This window comes from Psammomys obesus, unplaced genomic scaffold (genome assembly GCF_907164565.1).
Source record: "Psammomys obesus unplaced genomic scaffold, mPsaObe1.curated_primary_1811, whole genome shotgun sequence".
Classification (NCBI taxonomy): Eukaryota; Metazoa; Chordata; class Mammalia; order Rodentia; family Muridae; genus Psammomys; species Psammomys obesus.
This window is the reverse complement of record NW_026596155.1, coordinates 7,992,650-8,011,685: the sequence shown is the minus strand read 5'-3', so window position 1 is coordinate 8,011,685 and position 19,036 is coordinate 7,992,650. Positions and strand designations below refer to the sequence as shown.

Genomic DNA, 19,036 nt, shown 5'->3' with positions numbered 1-19,036 from the left:
TGTTGAGTTTTATATTAGGAAATCACAAGTGATTTGATATACAAAGTTATGCTTTAGTGATAAAAAGCGTAACAACAAAAATTGTTTTAAAGGTATTCAACTATTTACTGTTGTACTTGATTACAAAACAATTTACTAAAATTTTATTATAATTATGAGAGATAACATTTAAAAAATTCAAACTGATATAATGGGGTTTTCATGCATGGTGCTGTTTTTATTATATGGTTGGGGATAGTGAAGATCCTGTATATTAATGAGAATATGATTTAGAATGAGTACAGACACTAACAGCATCACATAGCACATGTCTGGGGCCTCCTCACTTTGGATAAAAGCAGGGTAGCAGTAAAGAATTACCAGTATGCCAGATTTGGTCATGACTAAGGCTTGTTTTTATATAGTCAGAGAGTTAATAATGGTCTTTACAGTGTCAACAGTTATACAAAGACATAGAGATTGGATGTAGCGTACTAAACTGAAAATACTTTTTTGTTTTGTTACGGAAAAACAATTCTGACTTCTAACTAAAAAGATATTTTTATTAGGGGTGATGGGTGTGAGTGGAGACAATTTATTTTGTTTCTGTTAGCTGGATTGAGGCTATGTCATGAGCTCAGCCATTTTAATGCCCCTTGTCAGGACCTGCAGGAGTCTGCAGGGGTCTGCAGGGGCACACTGCTCCAAGAGCCAGGTCTGGTACTATCCTGTGGAGCGCAGCTTAAGTAGTTTAAACTGGTTTTTCTTCTGTATCAAAGTAATAAATACAACCAGCTGAATGCTGTGTCTTTATTTTCTTACAGGTTAATGTCATAAACTCAGCCTCTACTCCCTGAACTATGTGAATGGTTTTATAGCCAGCCAGTTTCTTTCTGAATCTTTCCCATTATTTGTACCTAAAACTTACATATACATGTATTTGGTTGTTTGTTATATATGGGATCAACTCAAATCCTCATATCAGCAAAACTGGCATTCAACTTATTTGTTGAATATAATGAAGATAAAACAAGTTATTAGTGGGATGTTTTATTTTTAATCATGTATATTGCTATCCTGTGATCACTGCCTATTTCTATCTTCGCATGAAGCATAATTGGTTGGAAATGAAAATATCACATTTCAAGAGAAGGTCTTAAAGCATAACATTGGAAAGAAAGTGCTACAGGGAAACAACAGGGATTTCTGATCTTTCCCATGGACACATGTATGCATTTTTTCTTTCTAGAAATATTAAGGTATAAAACATAAATACCTTTATAAAATTAATTTATGTATGTTACTGTGCCACATAATACTTTCGTACAATTTTCTTGTATGGATGAAAATAACGGTTGCCACTTTCTTAGTGGTGTTCGGGACCAACCCATAACATGTTTTATGCCTGTGTTGTACTCCATTATGTACCATAACCAGTTCTTCTTAGTGGGTCTTTCATGTATATCCAGTGTTTGCTATGGATGACACTGTAATGAAATTCTTGCAAACAAATGTTGCCAACATTTCCCAAGCATACCTTAAGGTAAATTTCTTGAGTGTAACATACACACATAAAATGTTCTAATGTTCCAGATAGTGATCTGGACTGAGCACACTAATATATAATCCATATAACAATGCATTTGTACTTCTTATTCTCATGACTGTTGGATATTAACAAGCTTAAACAGTTTTGATAGCTTGGTAGGTTATGTATGATTTATGTGGGTGTAAATTCATACATGCCTTTCTCTTTTAAAATATAAGGAATAACTTACCATATAGTCTCAAAAAGTTAAATCACAAAACTCCCACAAACCTACAAGCAAAAAACAATTTTCTAGCCTCTCTAGAATAAATGACACTGTATTTTATTAAAAAAAAAATACAGCTTCAGCTTGAACAAAAAGATGTTTTTAATAAATTAATGTGTCTTTGCTTTCGCAATCAGAAAGCTACCAAGTTGAATCATACTCAAATGTTAATTTGCTACAGAAAGTTCAAATCCAAATTTACTTAAAGAGTTACTATACAGAACTGTAGAAAATAGACCAGGCATTCAATAACCTCACAAGTAACAATTAAGGAAAAAGACATTTGAATAAATGCACCGTGTTTTACTTGTTAACTCTCACATTTATAATGAGTAGATGGTTTATCATTAATAGTAATCAGTCCTTTGATTTTTTAGGAGATACCAGATGCAGGTACAGAAGTAGTCTCGTGTACTTTTAAAATATGCTTTATTCTTTGACATGTTTATACACATATACAATATATCTTGATTATATCCCTCTCCTTCTCACTCCCTCACACTTTCTCACACCTCACCACCTCCTTTTTCTTCTTCTTCCTCTTCTTCTTCTCCTTCTCCTTTTTATTCTTCTAAATATCTTCGTACTGATTCTCATGTATACTTTTAATAGCTTGAAAAGTCTATTTGGGCATAGTGAGATCACTCTGGGTAAAGGCACTTGATACACAAACCTGGCAACCTGAGGTTAGCCTTCAGAACCCATGTAAAAGTTCGAAAAGAGAGAAATGACTCTACAAAGTTGACCTCTGACCCCCACAAGTATGCTGTGGCATGCACACAACTCCCTTAGCCCCCATACTACTACTAATAAAGTTTTTTAAAAAATCCATTTGAATATGAATCTTGCTATAATTTTAGCAGTAGAGAGACTGAGGCAGTAGAATTGAGAATTTAACACCAGTCTTGGCTAAATAGCAAGAGCTTGTTTCTTAAGAAAACAAGAGAAAAGTCATAATGATAACAACTCTGCATTTTGGTCAGTTGTGGCTTTCTGTAATGGTCTCTATGTGTTGCAAAGAGAATGTTTCTTGATAAGGAGTGAGGTCTGTGCTTATCTCTGGGTATAAGAACTAAAGTTTAGGATATAGGTAGGGAATGTGCTGGTTTATTAAACTGGTAGCTGTAGGTTGTCTTCCAAAATCCATGACTTCACCATCATTGGGTAGTTGGCTAGGTTTTCATTACCAGACATGATTTCCCTCTTGTTGAGTGGACCAATTGGTTACTGCCAAGGTAGGTGTACCACTGTAACACCCTTGGGGTTTTGTGGTTCATAAGTTCCATAGCTGGTAAGGCTATTACTTGTATCCCTTCCTTGGAAGCTTGCATGGTATCTTCTGGTACCATGAAAGGCAGTCCTCAGGGGGGAGACATCCAGGTCAGCTCAGCCTCTGGCCCCTGTATCTGAAGTATATGGTATCTACTTACCTTTAGTCCCTACTTACCTTTTATCTCTGGGTGTGTGGGGGTGGGGGAAACCAAGGACAATAGCAATAGCATGTAGTATTTTTGGAGTCTCTTGGACAGTTCTGACCAACAACTCAAGAGAACTCTTCATGCCTGGTGTTAGGGTTTTGTTAGATGGTCCATGGTTCTTGGACAGAGCATTGCCAGCCCAATTGGAAAAATTTCATTTCAAGTATATATGTATATTTATACACTGATGCAATGTATTATAGGTAATTTTAGATAGATAATCAATACTATGATTCATTATGACATTTTCAGACACATTACTGTTATTAACTACCTTCTTTATTCATCTCCTTTCCTTTTCCCTAATTAGGACCCCCTGGTTCCTCCATTTCCCCAGTCAGCTTACTTGTGCATTGCTTTTTCTCTTCTTCGTTGCTCTCCCCACCCCCACTGCAATGAACCCTTTTTACTTTCCTGGATTTTTCAGTTACTTGAGGTTATATATTCACATCTGAAGATTTGGAGGTAGGAATATTAGATGAGAGCATGTAGCATTTTCTTTCTGGATCTGGGTTACTTCACTCAGTATGATCTTTTCTAGTTCCATACTACCAAGTGCAAAGTTCATGATTTAATTTTCCTTCACATCCAGCTGAATAGTATTCAGTAGTGTGTATGTACCACATTTTCATTATCTATTGTTGGTTGTTTTCATTTCCTAGCTATTGTGAAGAGAGAAACTGTGAACATACATGGGTGAGCTGTAGAAAAATGGCCGTCCTTTGGGCATGTGCTGCGAATGGTATAGCTAGGTCATGTAGTAGGTTTATTCTTAGCTTTGAGGATTTTCCACACTCACTTCAGAGTTGCTGCTAGTTCGTTTCACCAGTAGTGAATGAGAGTTCCCTCTTCCCCTCCACCACTTGTTGGTTCTGTTGATCTTTACCATTCTGATTGTGGTAAGGTGAAATCCCAAAGTTGTTTTGATTTGTGTTTTCCTAATTTCTAGAGATGATGAACATTTTTTGAGATATTTCTTAGCCATCTTTTTTTCTTCTTTGAGAACTCTGTTCAGTCCCAGACCCATTTTTAAAATCTATCATTTGATTTTTTTACTTTTTAAAGTTTTTTTTTTTTATTCTGAATATTAATCCTCTGCAGATCTGGCAAAAATTCCTATTCTGTGGGCTTCCTCTTCATCTGGTTGTTGTTTATTGAGCTTTACTGAAGCTATTTCAGAAGCTTTTTGGTTTCATAAAGTCCAACTTGTCATTTGTTAGGCCTTAATTCTTGGGCAAATGGAGCCCTATGTAGGAAGTTCTTTCCTATGCCTATTTCATAGGGTACTGCCTATATTTTCTTCTGGTAGTGTCAGTGTCTCAGGCTTTAGGCTTAGGTCTTTGATCCATGTGTGGTTAGTTTTTGTTCGAAGTGATAGATACATTTCTAATTTAATTCTTCGCCGTATGGATACCCAGCTTACCCAGCACCATTTGTTGAAGATGTTTTCTTTCCTTTTTTTTTTTTTTTTCAGTATATGTTTTTGGCATTTTTGTGGGACATTAAATGACAGAATTTATGCGTATTCATGTTTTGGTCTTTAATTTTGTATTGGTCTATTTTTATGGCAATACCATATTGTCTTTATTAAAATCAATTGCTAAATTCTTTACAAAAGTGATTTTTCCACACAAATGGAATTTTTAATGAGATTTTTCATTGTACTGTTTTCTAACCTCTAAGACCAGAAATAGTCATATTTTTCATTTATCTCAGACTACTGGGGATTCCTTAGAAATTAACCCCTACTCACAACATTTCTGATAATGAAGTAAAATGAAACATCATGCATTTCCTGGAATCTTTTGCTTTATAAAACGTTAACATTAGTTAATATCTTTCCTCCTCAAAAGGAGAATGCTGAGCAGAGAGAATTTTTTACATGGGGTTTGCTTTGAGCAAGAAGTTGATTGCAACAAAGTCTGGCTTCTCTTAGTAGCACATGTTATGTCCAAAACAAACTTTATTTCTACCCTGTTGTTTTGCTCTCACTCCCTATCATGCCTGTTTTTCTTCCGTTTGTCCCATGAGTTAGTAACTTAGGTTAGTAACACCGTAATACTAGGCCAAATGAAAGGACCATTGTAGTGGCCCCTATTTGGGCTGACACCACTTTGGTACTTTGCTCCTTCAGTGTTTGTTCCTTCCTTCCTATTTGCTCCATCTCAACGCACACAGACCTATCTTTGAAATCTCTTGAGTTTTAACAACTTCCTAACTATGGGGTATAGTACTGTGAATAAGCCCAAAAGCCTTCAAATGCTGAGACAGTAGACACTCTAAAAGAGTATGTATGTGTATAAGCAGCAGCAGTGGTGGTGGTAGTGATGTGTGCGTGTGTGCGTGTGTGTGTGTGTGTGTTGTGTCTGCGTACATGTGTGGTGTGTTACTTAGTTGGGTTTGGTTAGGGAAGGCATCCCTAAGAGGAGACATTTACATGGAGGCTCATTTAAAAGATCAGATTATGAAGTCATGTGGAAAAAAAATATGCTTGGGAGAGAGGGAGCAGATGTGAAGGCTCTGAGGCTTGGGATGTTACATAAACAGTGTTTCCTCTGATACTCTTAAGAATTATTTGATATTAAATACAATTATTGTAATTTATAATTTTTTTATTTATTTTTGCTTTATATTATTTAGCTTTATATTCAGATTTAGCTTTCTTCTTCTCAGTCGGTTTTCCACTTTTAATAACTTTTGAATTTTCTCTACTTTTTTTTCCTCTATATTGTTCCCTCTTTTTTGGTTGTCTAACATGTAAGAAAGACATGAAAGAATTAAATTTGTGGAAAAATGTATGTGTATAAAGTTTGTATTGCTTCATAGTTGGCAATAGATCTTGCTTTCTTGGTGACATGCCATTTAACCAGCTTTGATTACAGTAATACATGCATGTTTACTCTTGTAGCAAGTCACACTTTTCCCATTGTTTTATGTCCCTAGACAGATTTCCACTAGTGGACTATATAATCAAGTTAAGTCAGGGATCTGGAAGATGACTTCATTGGTAAATGTTTTCTGTACAAGCATGAAGACCTGAATTCAGATCCCTAATCCCCAAGGAAAAATGTGGCGTGCCTACAATCCTAATGCCAGGGAGCTGGAGACTGGAGGATCCTTGGGGCTCTGGCTCCCTAGTCTTGACAAATTGCTGAGCTTCAGGTTCAGTAAGAGACTGTTTGAAAACATAAGGTGGAGTATGATTAAAAGAGATACCCAACATTGGCCGTCTTCACACAGAAGCCCACACACACTCTGCACATATATATACATATGCATGTGGAATCAAGCTTATTATAGAAAACAAAGTATTATTAAGAAATTATCTGAGCTAGGTATGCTAGTGCATGCCTATAGTCCCAGCGCTTAGGTGGTGGCTTGATGGGGTAGAAGCACAAGTTGGTGCATAGCCAAGGTTAGAGAATGAAACTTGGCCTCAAAAACCAAAAAAAGAACAAAAAGAAAGTACCTATTTATTTTTAACATATGAATGCAATTGTGGTTTTACTGTAAAAGTTTATTTAATTTATTGATATGTAATAGTAGATAAGATGAAGAATATTTAAGAATAAATTGCAACAACTTTACTAGAAATGGATAAAATTATGAAGAATATGCTTTTAATGCATTTATATAATACATTATATAAATAATCAAATCTAAGCTTGTTTTTTGTGAAAGAAGAAAGCGTGCAGACAACTGAAATTTGTTTACATAGGATATCAGCCCTGGTTTTACTAGTATGTCTTGTCTAGGTTTCAGATATACTTGGAGCTTTGAACTTTGTAGTATAGAAGTAGTACCTTTGATGTGCAATGTTTCTTTTTTAATGTAAAGACATGTTTGAAGTTGTAGACATGATCCATTCATGCGCATCACTTTATATAATAGTGAGATGTCTTGAGGCAAGAATGTTCTCATTCTGGCATCTGATAAAAGCTGGGGTATAATGTAACAAAAATAAACAAGTGTAAGGTAGGGACATAAACAAGGTCGGCTCTTTGGTTGAAATGAGAGCTCGCTGGGCAGTGAACACCTTGGAACAGGAAAAGTGAGCATATTGGAATTCAGTTAAACAAGGTGTGACTGTTGTAGGATTCAGAATTTTAAGGTTTATTTTACAGTAACTAGGTCCATAAATTAAAATAGCAGATATCAAGGAATATTGATTTTCAGATACCATCAAGTGTCTCAGTGAAAAGGAGCAAGCCTTTGGCTCATGGTTCATCATAATATCCTCTTCTTTCCCCTCATTCTTTCCAGCCAGTTAACTTTTCCTTGTACTATTTTTAGTGTAGTACAGTGTATGTGTCATAAATGAGATTATAAAGAAAAGAAAATGTACCATAGAATATAAAATATAGGAGGCGGAGCATGTTGGTAGTACATTTGAGATATCCAAGGGTGTGCTGCTAAGACAGAGGAGAAACTAGATTCACCCAAGATCCCAACAGCCACTTTGGGTATTCACAACTCCAGTAATTCCAGCTCTGGGGTATCTGATGCCTCTGGTCTCCAGGGCACCCACACTCACATGCACATGGTCATACTGACACATAATTAAAAAATAAAATAAAAATTTTAAAGATGATCTTTTAACAAAGAACAAATTATTTCTGTCTTTTAACAGAAATAATAATCGTATATGGCCCTTAAATACTGAAATATGATCCAGCCCTTTACTGAAAAAGTTTACCAACCCTAAAATATTAGATACGTGTACATAAGCCTGAGGGGTCTCATTCCAGGTGAGATGGTGTAATCAGCATATACTTTGTCTTTCCCATTGAATGCAGCTGTGAGAAAACCTGGACAGTGTGTGGTTCTTGCATAGTAATAGTTTGGAGGAGACCTGAATGAAAAGGAGCACTATGGTGACAGTGAGACTTCCTTGTCCCCTTCCATGGCTGTCAGGGCTGGGCTCAGGAGAGCCTGCAGGCAGGCACTGGGCGTGAGTGTAGGCCCAGGCTGTGTAAGAGCTCCTGAAGATAAAAATGGGGACTACAGATGAAAGAGTCGAAGAACTTGAAGATAGGTCATAGAAATTAGTCAGTCTGGAAAAGAGATGATCCTTCACCCAACACACACACATCAACAAAAAAGAAAAAAAAAGGGAAGGAAGGAAGAAAAGGAAAGAAAAAGAATTAAAAGGAGAGCTCATGGGACAGTGCCAGAAGGTTTCCTCTCATTGAAGCCCCAGAAGGAAAAGAGGAAGCGTCCTGCAGAAATGAACATGATTGTGGCCAGGTAAGAAGTCTGTGCCTGGGCCCGCAGCAGAGGGCAGCACCTCTGTGTTCCAGAGCTAACCACCCGCTCTAGAAGGGGTAAGCCTTCTAAAGTGAAATGAAAACTCCAGTTCACAGATATCTGAACATACGTGTTTACGTGACAGTCAAGTAGACCTTACCCGAAATCCTTAACAACTAGCAGATTTTGTTTGTTTTGTTTTTTGACAAGTTTGGAATATTTGGAGACTTTACTAGGTGAGTTTCTATAACATGAAAATCTAGAATGTTGCAAAATGCAAAATGTAAAGCATCATTTTTGGTGCTCCAAAGTTTCAGAGATTTTAGCTGGGTTGATGGTGTATGACCTGTGTTCTAGCACTCAGGAGACAGAGTGCAGTAGAAGTCTTTGAGAGTGAAAGACCAGCCTAGGCCACATGCTACAGCTCATGGGTGCCCATCTGTCTCAAAAGAAAAAAGACACAAGGCATTTCAGAATTTGTTTTTATTCTATTTTACTGTTTTTGAGACAGGTCTTTTTGTATGTAGCCCAGAGTGGCCTCAAAACACGTTTTCATCTGAAATTTTTTATGAGCTCCTATTTCTCTCTCCTGCTTCCACCTGTGAGCGCCGGGACTGCAGGCATGTACTGCCATGCCTGGTTAGGTAGGGCTGTGCGCGATAGTTGAACCCTCTGCCAGCTGAGCTACAAACCCAGCTTCGCAGTTTAGATTTCGTCATTAGTGCTCCTCAGCCTGTAACTGTAAACCATGTCCTGCTGAGGTAGACTGAAACCATCTCTGGTACTTTCATATAGTATGACAGTACGCCACAATAAAAAAAAAAATTAAAAACTGTTGATATACACAAACATTCAGATAAATCGCAAAATCTTACAGACAGACATGAAAAATACAGACAAGGCAAGTTGGATTTCATAAAGATTAAAACTTGGCACTATTGGCTTAGTGCAAAGGAGAAAGTTATTTGCAAACTCCATTTATATATGTTTGTTGCTAAAACGGAAATTTTGCCACTAAATAATAAAAATATAAATAACTCAGTTTTAAAGTGATCCAAGCTCCGAATTCTCTCTCCAAAGGAGACATACTCAACAGCAAGCTATAAGGAAAGTACTGGTAAAAATCACACTGGGACACCAATTCATGCCTTTTAGGATAGTGTGTGTGAGTGTGTAAAATAAGTGTTGGTGAAAATGGGGAGAAACTGAAATTCATTGCTACTGAGAACATGAAATGCTTCAATTACCATCAAAATGATATTTCAGTTTCTGGAAAGGCTAAATATATCACTGTATACAGTTCTGTTTCTAGACATGTGGTCAAAAGAACAGAAAGAAAGTGTGTATGCTCCCCATTTTTTAATTGGATTACTTGGTTTGCTGCTTTTCAGCTTCTTTAGTTCTTTGTATGTACTGGATATTAGCCCTCTGTCAGATAAAGGGTTAGTGAAGATTCTTTCCCAATCTGTAGGCAGTCGTTTTGTTTTGATGACGGTACAGAGCTAAACAGAGAATTCTCAACAGAGGAATATCAAATGGCAGAGAAACACTTAAAGAAATGCTCAACCTCATTAGCCATTAGGAAAATGCAAATCAAAACAACTCTGAGATTTCACCTTACAGCCATCAGAATGACCAAGATGAAAAACTCAAGTGACAGCACATGCTGGAGAGGTTGTGGAGAAAGGAGAACCCTCCCCCATTGCTGGTGGGAATGTAAACTGGTACAACCACTCTGGAAATCTATCTGGTGCTTTCTCAGACAATTAGGAATAGTGCTTCCTCCAGACCCAGCTATACCACTGCTAGGTATATACCCAAAATTTGCTCAAGTACACAAAAGGGATACTTGCTCAACCATGTTTATAGCAGCTTTATTTGTAATAGCCAGAACCTGGAAACAACCCAGATGTCCATCAATGGAGGAATGGATACAGAAATTGTGGTATTTTTACACAATGGAATACTACTCAGCAATCAAAAAGGAGGAAATCATGAAATTTGCAGGCAAATGGTGGGATCTAGAAAAGATCATTCTGAGTGAAATATCCCAGAAGGAGAAAGACAAACACAGTATATACTCGCTTATATAGACCTATAAGATAAGATAAACATAATGAAATCTATACACCTAAAAAAGATAATCAAGAAAGCGGACACTGGGTAAGATGATCAATCCTCGTTTAGAAAGACAGATGGGATGTGCATTGAACATATGACAGGAATCTACTGCAGAGGGCATCTGAAAGACTCTACCTAGCAGTGTTTTCAAAGCAGATACTAAGACTCATAACCAAACCTTCGGCAGAGTACAGGGAATCATATGAAAGAAGGGGAGTTAGTATGATGGGGAAAGGATAGGAGCTCTACAAGGACCAAATATATCCGGGCATAGGGTCTTTTCTGAGACTGACATTCAACCAAGGACCATGTATGGATATAACCTAGAACCTCTGCTCGGATGTAGCCCGAGGTAGCTCAGTAACCAATTGGTTTCCCATAATAAGGGGAACAAGGATTATTTCTAACAGGAACTCAATGGCTGGCTCTTTGACCTCCCCACCCCCCAAGGGAGGAGCAGTCCTGTTAGGCCACAGAGGAGGACTTTGCAGCCAGTCCTGAAGATATCTGATAAAACAGGGTTAGATGAATGGGGTGGAGGTCCCCCTCATTAGTGGACTTGGAAAGGGGCAGGGTGGAGATGAGGGAGGGTGGGATTGGGAGGGAATGAGGGAACGGGATACAGCTGGGAAACAGAGTTAATAAAATGTAACTGATAAGAAAGAAATTAAAAAAAAAAATTGTGTATGCTGAGCCAGGAGGGGATGGAAGCTGTGGATGCTTGGAACAGAACCAGGGTCCTCTGAAAGACAAGGGCTTTAACTGCTGAGCCGTCGCTGCAGATCCTGGATTTTATAATTTTAAAAGCCAATTGTTTATTTTGGGAATATATGTATATAAAAAGGTATTTGGAAAGTACTCAGTAGCCTAGTAAGCATATACAGATAACTCAAGAGTTCCAGTAATCACTGCTAAGATGTCAGCACTTTTCATTACAGCCCTTTCTCCATGCAATGTACTCTTTTGGTTTCTGTATTCTTGCTGCATGCTTAACACTGTGTTTTAAGCTCTTTCCTATGTCATAAAAATTCTTGCAAAGAATTTTAATAGCTGTTTTATAGTCTCTTATGGTAGATATATCATAATTTATTCAACCTTATTTCTTCTGTTGGGCATTAGATTGCTGCTAATGTCTCATTGCTATGAAATTGCTTCTATGAACATAAATTTTCATTTCTCATACACACAGAATATATTCTGTGTTTGTAAATGAGTAGTTTATTGAAAAGTCTGCATTTATTGAAATTAAAACATGAAATATTTTTCCATTCACTGTTTCCAGCTGTGCTCGGTACAACTTCCTCTCTGTCAGGCATAAGCGTGTTAGGCAGATGTCATGGCTCTAATGGTGTTGGTGATTGAACGAGCAGTTAGTCTGGTTTCTAATACCAGTCTCATAGGCAGAGACTGACTTAGAGGCGGGCTTTCATGATGCTACTGACCCAAAATAGAGAGGGTGGCTAGATTCCCTGCCTTCTCTTGCTCTAGACCTTGGAGTGCATGGACCTAAGCCACCATGGCCTGCAGCGCCTCTTTCAGGCCTCATTACTATGGGCTCTGGATATACAGAGGCCTGGCAGAATGTGTGAAGGGGAAGGCTGGCGGTTTCTGCTTACCTGGCAGTGTTCACTGTTTGGATTGTTGGTGTTTTCTGGCCATCTCTTAATGGTTTGAACTCCACATGTCATGTACAACCAGCAACCTCCCCTTCTTTCAGGGCCCTCCATATCTACAAATAAGGTGTCTGGGGCCATCGCCATCTTCTCTGGCTTCTGAGTCTACCAGGAATTGATAGAGAAGACAGTAGGTGGCCTTAACTATTGGTATCTTTCTTATATGTAGGATATACAACACTACATTTTCTATTTTTTCCAGTTTGGAACCTGTCATCAGCTCCTAAAGAACTTGTTTTAAATGTATGCATAAAATTTACAACAGCTGTTGGAACTGTTGGTAGGAATTTTTCCTACTATCATTTTTAAATTGCAGTGCAATTCTTAGTGAAACAAAACATATTTTACCTTATCTGTAAAGTAGACACATAATAATAAACTAACAGTCTATTGGATAAGAAGCCTAGAGGTCTAAAAAAAAAAATGTAAATAAAAAAATAATCTAGTGCTCTAAGTAAAGCAGCACAAACAAAACTCTTTCTTGTTCCAGAAGAAAGTAATGGTTGCTTTTCCTCACTCACTTCTTAAATGTATCTCAGTTCTGCTTTTAGTGTCATAGACCAGCAACTTGATTCTGGGCAAAACCCAGCTCTCCACTTGTTACTGTAAAGAAAGTTTTGTTGGAACACAGCTGCACTCATTTATGTATTGCTTTAACTTCTGTTTTGCCCCAGCAGCAGTCTTGAGCAGTTGTAACAGACCCCGTGGCTTACAAAACCATACATATTTACAAAGAAAGTGTGACAAGTCCTGTTTTTTATATACTTCCTCCAGAATTCTTTCTAAAGCAAATATGTGGTTCATCTGCTTAGCAACCTCTTAGTGTTGGTAAGATAAATCCTGAAGTCTTTGATTTTAGCTCTCTTTGCAGCCAATCTTAAACCATCATATCCAATTCTCCATTTCCTAACCCTTCTATGGTATAACCTGAAGACCTGGATTTACTTTGTTGAGCCCAGATAGAGGTTTGGTTTTACAGAAATTAACATTTTAAAGCTAGAAACTTATCTAGCACATGAAAGTTGAGGATTTGGAATGGCACTAGTCCTACAATCCTTGTGCTCAGCGTGACAGTCCTCCACTTCTGTAAAACGTGCATCCAAGTGGCATGAACATCAGCACTGAAACCCATTTGTCTTCAGTCATGTTGGTCTCTAGATCTTGTCACCTGATCCACCTCCTGTCAGTTCTTCTGCCTAGAGGCATCCCTTTTGCCCTGCATCTTCCTCTCTGCTCTTGTGGTACAACATGTATACTCATCATCTTCCTGTACTCACTTCCCAGCATGTTGCTTGACAAAGAGTGGAGGCTATGTAGATTTTCTCAATTGTGATAACATCTGAACAATTGGAAGACAGTGAAGGATTGATGATACAGAAATATTAATTTTCCTCTTAAATGCATGTTCTCTTCCTTTGAATGCTTCACATTGTTCCCTGTTCATCTGTAAACCACTAGCACATTATAACTGTGTCGGGGTCATAAGCCAAATAACTGATGGGGTGGAAGATTTTTCCTCAATACTCACCTATTAAATAGGCGTAGACTTTGGGGCCACTTCTTACATGTATGTGCTTTTGATGTTTGGTTTTACTTTGTTTTTGAAACAGGGCTCCTCTATGTAGCATAAAATGGCCTAGAATTCACTGTGAGAACAGATGGGCCTCAAATGAATGATCCTGTTGCCTCACCCTCCCCAAGGCTGGGGCTGTGTAATGTGCCTTCAGTCCTGACTTGCACATACTCCTGGATAAAGTTATTTGTTTTCTGGGTCTCAATTTTTAATTGTAAATCAGGGATAATAATAATATCTGCTTCATAGAGTTATTAGAAGAAATGAGCCTGTAGGTGTAGCTGCTAAAGAGCTTACTCAAAGTAAGATTACGTAAGGTGGAGTTATATAATTATTCTTATACCTTTGCTTAATGCTCTGTAGAGACATGCAGTTAACCTTCCTTTCCTCAGTTTACCCTGTTATGGGTCATGGGAAGTGAAAGCTCTCTGTTAAGCCACACTTAATTTTAGAATACTGCATTTGGAGAGGGTTTTGGAGGTCAGATGGTTAAAAAGTGCTTATCCAAGCCATCAGTCCCCTGCAGTTCCCAGTTACAGGTGATCAGTCATCTGAAGATTATAGAATGTTATCAGAACTGTATCAGAACATTATAGTCATAGAAGCTGGCCACTCTCAAAATCTTTATTTCTGCTGTATATGTGGGTGGGTTTTTGTTTTGCCTGCATGTACGTCTTTGCATAACATGCATGCAGTGCTCATGGAGGCCAGAAGGGCATCAGATCCCCTGGAACTGGAGTTACAGTTGGATGTAAGCCATTGTGTGGGTGCTGAGAATTGAAGCTGGGTCCTCTAGAAGAGTGGCTGGTGCTTTAACTGCTGAGCTATTCTTAAGTTGAAATGCAATCAAACTTAACATTTCCTTTTGTTTAAGGTGTGTTAAAAAATCTTTAAATTTTATTTCACATATTTATGTATTATGTGTATGTGCACATACACAAACATGCCACAGCACACTTGTGGAGCTCATAGAACAGTCTGTGGGAGTCAATTCTCTTCTACTACCATATGTGTCCTGAGGACTGACTCAGGCCATCAGATTTGGGATTTAAGTGTCTACCTGCTGAGCCGTCCCACTGACCCAGATTTATAGTATGCATGAAGAGTGAAAAGGGGAGGGAAAACTACATGGATATAACATACTATGAAATAATCAGGCAATAAACCACTGGTTATAATACTTTCAAATGTGATATTAACTCGTTTAAAAATTATGTCATCTTAACTTTTCCTATAGAATGTAGAATTTTCATATACCTCACTATAATGGTTATATCATGAAATGATAACTCCAGATAATATTGCAAAAATGTTACTCAATATCCGTTCATCTGAAAGGCATCTGAATACATTAGGGAGCTTTCAGATTGACATGCTAACATTTCCGTCTTTGCAGGATTTAGGGTACCTAAAACTTTTATACTATAGCTACTCATTCAATATTTAATCAGTTGACCTCTGAAGGGTTTCATAGAGATAAAACTGCTTTAGACTTAATGATACACATAGATCATTTAATCACATATGATATTGTACACTGTCTATTGACTTAAAAGTATTTTGTAAGAACTGCCAATCTGGAAAATTACTTACGAATTTTGTTCTTATAAAGTTACATACTGGTTATTTACATTGCATGTCTTGTGACCATGAAACATTAAGTTCTTTTGTCTGTGATAATATTTAGCCCTGGGACTTTGCATTATATACCCAAATTTTAAAAGACTGAAAACTGAACCAGGAAAATGGGGAGTCAAGAGTTTCTATTTTCTAGTGACTCACCTCAAAAACTAGAAATAGATAATCCCTCTCTGAGAGTGACTCCTGTACAGCAGTGTAAATGTCATACCTCTGAACAAACATCTGTCTTTAGTTTGCTCATGTCACACTTAGAATACAAAAACTGCCTGCCTTGGGAATATGCGTTATTTAAAGTTCATTTGTATGGGTTTTGTTTTTTCAATTTTAATTCCCTACAAAAGGTAGAAATAATTGTTGCCACTATAATCCATACTCCTACAAATTCAGACAAACTTAGTACAAGTGAATCTCACATCAGCACAGGGATCCTGTTTCTTTGGGAGTCTTTCCTTTTTCACCTTTCTTCTTAAATCCCTGAAGACCCTAAGAGCAGAGGTTTTGGTTTTTTCATGTGCTGGTAGGCATTTTTCTTGAGCAAATTTTCATGAACCAAAAAGTTTAAGACACGTTCCTACTATACTTTGTTGATGCACTCCTCACACATGGTGCCACATGTCTATAACTCTGGCACTGGGAAGACAGAGACAGGAGGGCCCTTGGAGCTTGTTGGTGGCCCATCCTACCCAAACTGGTAAGTTTCATATTCATCAAGAGGCCGTGTCTCAAAAAATAAGGTGGAGCACAGAGGAAAACATCCAACACTGACCTCTGGCTTCTACCCACATATGTATACAGATGCACCACCCCCGGCCCCAGCACACACGTAAAAGAAAATGTCCCTATTTTGGGCATGCGTGTTTGTGTTGTGCTTTGGTGAAAATTACTTGGAAATTGTAGCTCCTCAAATAGGAAAACTTATAAACAGCCCACTATGGTATATTCTAAAAAGTAACTATTGACATAAATATATAATAATGTGTAAATTAATTTTTTGTTTTTATGACAGGGCTTCTCTGTGTAGCATTGGCTGTTCTGGACTTACTTTGTAGATCCTGCTGGCCTTGAACTCACAGAGATCTGCCTGGCTCTGCTTCCCAGAGTGCTAGAATTACAGGTGTGCATCACCATACCTAGTGTGTAAATTTTTCTAAAAGAATTATAAAGTTTTTGTTATTGGCTTTTATAGTAGAGTTTCTTGAAAGGTCATTGCATTAGGTAAATACATAAAACATTCCATCTAGAAAACATACTGATGCCATTACCAACTTACAATATGTATGTATTCATTTCTTTCAGTTGGATATGCCAAGTGACCAGATAGCTGCCAATCTTCAAGCAATTATAAATGAGGTCTGTAGGCAGAGACCACTGCATCTGGGTGAGTAGTTTGGTGAGGGAAGACTTCCTTAAACCCCAGTAACACTTCACAAATATGAACTATTAAGACAAAGAGTTAACGTACAAGTACTATAGCTGCAGTATTTCCAGGAATTAAATAAGTAAAAAGAATTTTCCTCAGAGGATTCTTAATTACCTCGTTCATGAATCATAAGGTTTTAGAGAAGGACTTCTTTATCAGTAACAAAGAATAGACCCCCAGTTTTCTGTACATTTGCATATTCTTTCTATTGTTAAATGTATTAAGGTTTAAAAGAAAACTAATTGCTGTAAAATTACAATGGTGTTAAATAGGAGAGAAAGCATTTATGAAATGGTAGTTTGAAGCTGATTGGCCTTTTTAATATTTATTTTATAAAAGAAAGGGGGCACTTTTGCCAAGGGAGGAGAGTTACCTCTTGTAAATGTGGTGGCTCTTTGGCCATGGAGGGAATCACTTGGGTGCTGTAGTAGCTAGAGCCCAGGCTACTTCCCTGCCTTTAGCATGGCCTGTGTTCCTCACACAGACCACACGTGTGCATGCTCATGACGGTCTTGTTAGGCTCCACCGATTGCCCCATGCAGTTACCCTGCTTGGACTTTGCGGGATTTAGTGTAATAATCAAGTTAATTAAAACACAGATTTGAGCTACTTTTACAATCCTTGAGAATTAAGAACATTGGTGATTGTGATTGAGCAGCCCATTTGTTAAGTCTTTCATACAAAATATGGCCACAGACATTGCATGTATATGGATTCTTTTATTCCATATAGCTCAAGAAGAATAATGGACAATAAATTCTCTAAAAATTATGCCATTTTGGGTGAAGCACCTTAACTGTTGTTAGGAAGATTCTTCAATTGTTTGGTAACTCAGTTACCGTCTGTGGTGACTGCTTTTATTTAGAGTATTTTTCCAAAGTAAAGGTTAGCACTCATTCCCTTCACCATCAGCTTTGTAGTACATAAGTTCTAGGTGTTCATCTTTGGAGGGGAGGAGAGAATTACTAGTGAGCGTGTTTCCAGAATCACTCTTGTGCAGCGAATTCTCCAGGATAGCAGCATGGCGCTCTGCAGGGGAACTGAGTCCCGCAAACTCTAAGCCTGTGTGTATCTGACCATAGGGATGGAGTGAGAAAGTCACCATTGGCTCTCTGATCTTTGTTCTAGGTCCATTTGTGGTGCGTGCCTTCCTTCGTAGTTCAACCAGTGAAGGTTTGCTACTGAAGACTGACGCATTGTTGCCCCAAAACGATAAAACCAAAGAAGATGCCTAGAAGTGTTGTATTGTGAAATTGTTTTGTGAGCTCAAGAAGAAGCAGAGAAATCTGTAAAACTGTATAATTTCTAGTTTGGCTTCTCAGTCAGTACTTTTAGAAGTAAATTTTAATCCCCTTCCCTTTTTTACTGTTTCAAAAATAAGGGAAAAAATGAAATTTCGGCTTCTAAAAATCCTGTCACATTTCCTGTTTTAATTTTTTGCTGCTGTTCCTATTTTTTGGATCTTGGAACCTATCGCATTTGTACCTTTAGCATCAGTGTTCTGTGTTGGCAGAATCCAGGTCTAGAAGCAGTTTCTAGTTTTACAACATTCCTTTGGGAGACAGGCCATGTGAAGTAACAACAGTATCCTCATTGCCCCCTGCCTGCGTCACCATCAGGCTGTTTACTTCTGTGTGCGTGGTGGGCGAGGCAGGCGGATGTCCTCATTCCTACCCGGGTGCATCACCAGCAGGCTGTGTATTTTTGTGTGCATGATGGGGGGGGGGGGGCATGTGGAAAGTTGGGTGTCTTCCTCAGATGCTGTCCACTTTGACTTTTGGACATAAAATGTGGCCCTTTCGAGTTTGGCTAGACTGGGTGGCCAGTGAGCTCCAGAAACCCATCTGTCCCCAACTTCTAAGTCCCTGGTATTTTAGTGGCCTGGGAAGCTCAAATAACCAGGAGCCACTTCTGCACCTCACAAAGCTTTTTCCCCCATTGGAAAATTTAGTTTAGGCACTGTTTATGAGATACAGTGGTCGCAGGCAAGACAGTAATGGTGATTATCTTTATTGACTATGTTATATCTCCCATTTTACCCTTGTAGCCAGTCAGCAGGGAAATAGGATGCTCAGTTTCATGTGTTCTAA

At 38.1% G+C, this 19,036-nt stretch overlaps 1 protein-coding gene across 1 annotated transcript in view; it reads left to right on the top strand.

The window, feature by feature from the left end:
• The window catches only part of Mrpl1 (mitochondrial ribosomal protein L1), a 60,211-nt gene extending 41,855 nt beyond the window's left edge, over positions 1–18,356 (top strand). Inside the window, exons 8-9 of the mRNA XM_055594631.1 lie at positions 16,823–16,904; positions 18,075–18,356. Coding sequence (XP_055450606.1) covers positions 16,823–16,904; positions 18,075–18,181 — 189 coding nt within the window. The 3' untranslated portion in view covers positions 18,182–18,356. The remainder of the gene's footprint in view (positions 1–16,822; positions 16,905–18,074) is intronic.
• Positions 18,357–19,036: the final 680 nt, after the last annotated feature.